This window comes from Monopterus albus, unplaced genomic scaffold (genome assembly GCF_001952655.1).
Source record: "Monopterus albus unplaced genomic scaffold, M_albus_1.0 scaffold47.1, whole genome shotgun sequence".
Taxonomy (NCBI): domain Eukaryota; kingdom Metazoa; phylum Chordata; class Actinopteri; order Synbranchiformes; family Synbranchidae; genus Monopterus; species Monopterus albus.
Window position 1 is genome coordinate 1186902 of NW_018127927.1, and position 7510 is coordinate 1194411.

A 7510-nucleotide genomic window follows, 5' to 3' on the forward strand; every position below is an offset into this window, starting at 1 on the left:
TAAATGATTTTAGCATATGGCTGCAATATAACAAAGAGTGAAAAATTTAAGGGGGTCTGAATACTTTCCGTACCCACTGTATGTGAACAGGAGGAGATGGCTAGTTAATCTTTAGAGTGACTTGCAAATTTTACTCAGAAATATGTTTTTTTCTCCACACTCCCTTATAGGACTGGAGACCATCGGCACAGCAACAGGGAAGCGGCTGCTGGTATCTGGCTGGTGGGGTCTCGTGCGTCATCCCAATTACTTGGGTGACCTCCTCATGGCCCTTGCATGGTCCCTTCCATGTGGTAAGACAGATTAAAAGCCCTCACAGGACTTTTCTTAACAAGGCTTGTTCACCAAAGTAACAGATTTGCAGACAGACTTCAGGAGAAAAAGTCGATGAAGGTATAGTTAATAGATTGTCAGGCTCAGTATTGATGATATCCATCATATCTATCATTAGAATAGATAGATGCATTGGCATTTCTAATGACATGACCTAAAACACATTTCAGGTTTGATCTGAAGCATATATCACTTCACTGTGACTTGTGCCTGCAGCCTAGCTGGGCGGCAACACATTTTAAGGATTGTGTATGCACCTCTCAGTGGAGCCTATGGTCACTATTCTCCATCTGTACACTGGGTAGGCAAAAAAAGGTTTTCAGTATTAAAAGAATATCTTTCCAAGTGTCTTTTAGAACGTAGGTGCTATTCAATATTAGTGCCTGGTTTTCATAACAATACAAGTACAACATCAGGAACACAGTAAGTATAATGGTAACAGCCATGAATGCAGCTTTATGAAGCAGTACCTAGGCCCAGTGGTGCTTTGGGCTAAATGCTAATATGGTCACAGTAACAATGCTAACATGCTGATGATTAGCAGGCATATTATTCACCATGTTCACCTTCGTAGTTTGACATGTTTGCATCATTTTGTAATTTACTTGAAAACTGTAATCAGTTACTCGTGCAAATTACTTATTGAAGTATTTCTATTACTTCACTAATTACGCAGGAAAAGTACGTTACTTTATTTTTGTAACTCACCAGATATAGTCTGGCCCAAAGTGATGGACTAACCATGGACAGACCAGCATAGAGCAGTTAGCATGGCTAAAAATAAGCAACTGAGATCACAAATCCAATAGCCATTCTGTGCTAGCTTTCACTAATTATAATTATACAGTTTCCATTACTGACTTACTGACATTTGTCTGTCCTTATTTAATCATTATAATGGTTGCAACTGATGCAGCTACAATAAAGTCAGCAACAATCTGTCTTTGTTCCTCTATAAACTACCTTATATTCCCTTGAAAAGTCACTTCCTGAAATGGTGACTGTCAGACTTTTGTTACAGCTGACACATGGTTCTCATTGGTATTCAACTTGGTGTGACTCACTTGTGTAGCTGCCTTTGTAATTGAGATATACAGTCATTTCTGCCTTAATTGATGCAGCAAAGAATTCACAAACTAGCATGTTGTGGACAGATGAAAAGCTGCACTGACAAAGAGGAACAGTGGTCATAATGTAGAATCTCACTGAAGAAACACTGACTCTCACATTTTAAAACTTGAGATGTAGACCAGAAATTAAGTAATTTTGGTGACGAATCAACAGTGTCATATATGGCACAAAATACAGGCAAGATGACTGATAGAGGTAAGTGCTAGCCAGATGATTGTCTCAGGTAAATACACAATGCAGGTAAGATGTCTGGCTCATGTAAGTACAACAGCACGAACATAGTAAGTATAATTGCAAATATGAAGCAGGCAAACTAAAGCACAAGTGAGTGTAATGCCAGGTACTGCTGAGGGAGTCAAACAGTACAGGCAGATCCAGAAAGCAAACTTACACTGTGTTCAGATTACATGCTGAAGTAGCTCAAGTCAGATTATTTTCTCCTCCAAATGACTAAGATCTGATATTCTCATTGATGTGTACACAAACCAAATTGGATTTTTTCAAATCAGATCAGGGTCACTTGCACATGTGGTCTCAGAATCGATTCATATCTGATATCTGATTATACAAATGCTTGCAGAACTGTCAGATTAGAATTGTTGTGGTTTTTTCAACATCTCACTCCCCTGTGCATGTGTTTATTGCCTGTTGTCATCATCCATTGTCAGCCCATCATAGTCTGTTAAAAATAAACAGGAGGAGAGCAACAGCAACAATGGGGGTCAGTGGGGAGAGAGGATATTTCACATTTGTTGAACATTTCTAGAGAAGCTTCTGATCACAGAAACTTCGAAGGAACATATTGTAAACAAGCAGTTGTTGAGGAAATTGTGCAGTTTGACTGTTGCACAAAATGACTTTATTGTGCTATGCAGCTCACATTCAATTAAATCTGTGCATGAGAGGCAGTTTAAGAGGGTAACAGTGTAAAATTTTGAGCTGAATATGTTTCACTTACAAACATGAATGTGAACCATCAACACTAAGAGAGAGAATCTGACAAAAAGATTGGAATTGAGCTTATATTGTCAACGTTGTGTTAATGTCCATGCACAGCTAAATCCACCAGGTTCAACAAAGGGAAGATAACTGACCAGATAAAAAATAAAAGTGTCCAAATAAAACTGAGTCCAACAGTCCAAACAGGGCAGGCTGGAAGGAACAGGAATGCTGAGATGGCAGAGTTATAAAAGATGCTGCTATGTGGACAGTCAAGCAGAGAATGAATACAAGCTGCTGGCTTATATACTGAGTAGGTGACAGATGGGAGGCATGTGAGTGTGGGTGGAGCAGGTAGGTAGAGGGGGAAAACTGATCAAAGACAAGGCTAAAATAATTCAAATTTTATTTGTATAGCACCAAATCACAACAAAAGTCATCTCAGGACACTTTACAAAGTAAGGTCTAGACATTACTATTATCACTATTATTATAGAGGAAAACCCAACAAATCCCCCTTGAGCAGCCACTTGGCGATAGCGGGGAGGAAACTCTCCCTTTACTGGAAGAAACCTTACACCAACCCTGGCTCTTGGTGGGCGGCCTTCTGCCTTGACCGGTTGGGGTGAGTGGACAGAGGAGAGAGAAAAGAAAAGAAAAGCAACAAGACACAACAAACACAACAATCAAACACTGGTCAGGTTGATGTGGCCGTTGACTGCTTATCAGAAGCGTAGAGCTCCTGAGCCAGGGCAACCTGCAGAAAGGTACAGGGAGAGAGGAGACACACAGTTAGTGACATGTAATGGTGGCATATAGATGCATGTAGAGAGAAGAGAGGGGAGGGGAAGAGAGGAGAGAAACTCAGAGCATCATGGGCCCCCCAGCAGCCTAGGCCTATAGCAGCATAACTAAGGGAAGGCTCAGGGTCACCTGATCCAGCTCTAACTATAATCTTTATGAAAAAGGAAAGTCTTAAGTCTAATCTTAAAGGTAGAGAGGGTGTCCACCTCCCAAACTGAGACTGGGAGCTGGTTCCATAGAAGAGGAGCTTGATAGCTAAAGGCTCTGCCTCCCATTTTACTTCTGTGGACTCTAGGAACCACAAGTAAACCTGCACTCTGAGAGCGAAGTGCTCTGTTAGGATGATAAGGCTCTATGAGGTCTTTAAGATACGATGGAGCCTTGTCATTAAGGGCTTTGTATGTTAGGAGAAGGATTTTAAATTCTATTCTGAATTTTACAGGGAGCCAGTGGAGAGAAGCTAATATGGGAGAGATATGATCTCTAAAATCCTCAAACAAATCATTCTTGTGCAAGTGGTCACATAACTGCTTTGCAACAGCTTTTTCAAGGATTTTAGAAATAAACAGGAGATTGGATATTGGTCTATAATTAGCTAGGACACCTGGGTCAAGAGTAGGCTTTTTGAGTAGAGGTTTAATTACTGCAACCTTAAAAGCCTGTATAATAGAGCCTGTTAATAGAGAAAGGTCAATCAGATCTAATATGGACGTGCTGATTAGGGGCAAGATGTCTGAGCATCCTGGTCGGGATGGGGTCTAAGAGACATGTTGATTTAGATGAAGCAATTGTTGAGGTAAACTCTGAGATATCTGTGGGAGAGAAGTAGTCATAAATGAGGTCTTACAGATGTTTCTAAACCCATTGTACTTGATGACGTGTCTATGAGAGTTGTGGGAAGGATCTGATTAATTTTTCTCTAATAGTTGTGATTTTATTTGTAAAGAAGCTCGTGAATTCATTGCTGCTGAGATCTAAGGGAATATTAAGCTTAACAGTACTGTGGCTGTGTGTCAGCCTGGCTACAGTGCTGAAAAGAAACCTGGGGTTGTTCTTATTTTCCTCTATCAATGATGAGTAAATATGCGGTTCTGGCACTAAGGAGTGCTTTCTTATATGTTATTAAACTAGCTTTCCAAGCTAAGAAAAACTCTTTTGACTTAGTGGAGCACCACCTCCTTTCCAGCTTTTGTGATGCCTGCTTTAGCTAGTGGAGCTGCGAGCTGTACCATGGGGCTAGCCTCCTCTGTTTCACTGCCTTATTTTTCAGAGGGGCAACAGTATCAAGTGTTGTATGCAGGGAGGCGGCAGCGCTATCAGCAACATTATCGACTTGTGTGGGAGTAAAGTTAAGGTGGCCGCCCTCCATTGTGTTGGCAAATGGCACTGAAGTAGATAAAGATGGAATTATTTCCTTAAACTTAGCAAGAGCATTGTCAGATAGACATCTACTGTAGTGGAATTGTTCCCCACATAGAGTATAATCCATTAATGGAAATTCAAAAGTTATTAGAAAATGGTCAGACAAAAGAGGGTTTTGGGGAAAAACTATTAAGTGTTCAGTTTTGATGCCATATGTCAGAACAAGATCAAGGGTGTGATTAAAACAGTGAGTGGATGTATTTACAGTTTGAGTCTAATGAACAGAATGCATTGTTGAGGCTGTCATTGTCAGAATCTACATGAATATTAAAGTCGCCCACTATGATTATTTTATCTGTACTAAGCACTAAATCAGACAAGGTCTGAAAATTCAGTTAAAACTCAATAACAATAACAAATAGAACAGGCTTTTGAGTTTTTCAGTTTGGGTGTGAGAGATTCAGAGTGAGGCTTTCAAATGAGTTATAACTATGTTTAGGTCTAGGGTTGATTAATAGGCTTGAGTTGAAAATTGCTGCCACACCTGTGACAGTTACTGTGACTAGGTGGGGTGGATTCATTTAGACTGACATATTCTTCCTGCTGTAACCAGGTTTCAATAAGACACAATAAATCTATGTGATGTTCACTTATCAAATCATTCACTAACAGAGATTTAGACAAGAGAGATCTGATATTTAATAGGCCACAAATGATTGTCCTGTTATTTTGTTCTATAAGAGGAGTCATCTTAATTTTAATTAGTTTCTTATGAATAACTCCTCTTCAGTTGATTTTTGATTTATTTAATTTAGGTGGTCGCAGGGCAGACACAGTCTCTATGGGTTACTGGGAGTTCTGGTTGGGTAGCAGCTGCAGTGAGACTGCAGAGAGGCGTGTAAACTGTGACCCGGCGTCCTAGTCTTAACTGTGGATTGTCATAATTTAGGTTGTAAAATAAACTCGTCCAGATTTCTAGATATGAGAACCACACCATCCAAAGTGGGATGGATGCTGTCTCTGCTAATCAGACCAGGTTTTCCCCAAAATGTTTTCCAGTTGTCTATGAAGCCCATGTTGTTTTCCGGGCACCACGTAGACAACCAGTGGTTGAATGACAACATGCAGCTAAACATGTCCATCACTGGTCAGATTGGGTAGGGGTCCAGAGAAAACTCCGGAGTCTGACACTGAACATGGAAAGTATGGTGTGGAGACAAAATTAAGACTGAGAGACACAAAAGTATTTGCTCAAATCACTGTAATGTGCGGTCTGAAAAAATAACCACTGAGATGAATGAACACTTAAAACATTGTGAGCTTAATCATACTGGTATTCACTGCAGTGCTTTTGTTCAAATAATCATTATTACAGTGTTTTACTGTTTGCAGAGGCTGATGTGCTCTTGATTAATTCACATCATTAAACATTGATGTCAATAATAATGCTCTATTTTGATAGTCATTTCAAATTCACAGTTTTATCAGAGAACCATACATTTCTTATAGTTTTCTTTGACTTTCTGTTGTTTTTTAAATAATTTATACTTGTTTCCTCCTGCTTATATATGCATCTCTTTTCTTTAGGATTCTCACATCTTCTGCCTTATTTCTATGTCATATATTTCACCGTGTTGCTGATTCACCGAGAGGCCCGAGATGAGAGACAGTGTAGGGCCAAATATGGACTAGCATGGGACACCTACTGTCAACATGTGCCCTACAGGATCTTCCCTTATATATACTGAGCAGGAACGCGGATGGGTAGAACAGGACCAAAGAGTCACACGATATCCTACATACAAACCTAGCAATAAAATGTAACTGTAGTGTGTCCTTGACTGTATGGATCCATAATAACCGGTGCTGCTACTGGGAATCTGCAGGGGGCTGACAATTGTAATCAGCTTTGATTTGTAAGTAGAGTTGTTTTTGGCGGCCTGTTTTAACTTTAGTTTTAGTCTAGTCTTTGTGTGAAGCTGTTATTTTAGTTTTTATTAGTTTTAGTCACATTCATACTCTTTTTAGTCTAGTCTAGTTTTAGTCGACGAAAACTGATGACATTTAGTCTAGTTTTAGTCAATGAAAATTGTATTTTAGTCTCTTTTTAGTAATGCAATTCTATCTAACACAGTCAATATAGTATAAGTACCTAGTAGTATCGAGGAAACCAAAAGTTTCTTTTAGCAAACTCATTTCAAACAAGGTTATCTTATTATATTATTGTTACCTTATAGACTCAAGAATACATCCAGTACATATTTTGTGTGATTTTGTGGCCGCATTTCTCCCCATCTTTTTCCACAACACATTGTTTTCTTTTCCACGTCTATGTAATTAAAGTTTTTCCAAAGGGTAGGACTGGATAAGTCTGACTTCTTCCTACTCCATTCAAGCATGTACTAGGTATAAGCAAATTGATATTGGATTATGTGTAACATTATGTGTTGTCATATCAACTGTTTTTACATGCTTGAAAGAATAAATCAAATCAAAGTTTTTCCAAATGTCGTTTCTTCTTTTTTCCCAATGACGAACCCCGGCTGGCCGGCCATTGGTCCCTTTCTCTGTGTCAGACTTAACTTTGTTTGTTGTCGTCTTGTAAATAATACCGCGAGTGGGGCTTAAGGAAGTGACGTTTCCTGCGTCTGCGCAGTGCGGCTTGATGCGGCCCCTGAAGTGAGACACAGGAAACAGAAATACTGCAAAATAATAACGCAACTGAATGAGACGAGATAACATAACATTTCATTTCATTTCGTTATTTTGTGAACCACATTTAGTCTCGTTTTTTTCCGTCAACAATATTGCATTATACATTTAATTATAGTCATTGTCACACGACCGGCATTTTCGTTGCGTCTCGTCTCATTTTCGTCAGCAATAAAGGTTCGTTGACGACAATATTTAGTCATAATTTTCGTTGACGAAAGCAACTATA

The 7510-nt window shown here is 39.3% G+C and overlaps 1 protein-coding gene across 1 annotated transcript in view; it reads left to right on the top strand.

The window, feature by feature from the left end:
* tm7sf2 (transmembrane 7 superfamily member 2) overlaps positions 1 to 6542 on the top strand; it is a 16091-nt gene extending 9549 nt beyond the window's left edge. Inside the window, exons 11-12 of the mRNA XM_020600515.1 lie at positions 171 to 293; positions 6157 to 6542. Coding sequence (XP_020456171.1) covers positions 171 to 293; positions 6157 to 6317 — 284 coding nt within the window. The 3' untranslated portion in view covers positions 6318 to 6542. The remainder of the gene's footprint in view (positions 1 to 170; positions 294 to 6156) is intronic.
* Positions 6543 to 7510: the final 968 nt, after the last annotated feature.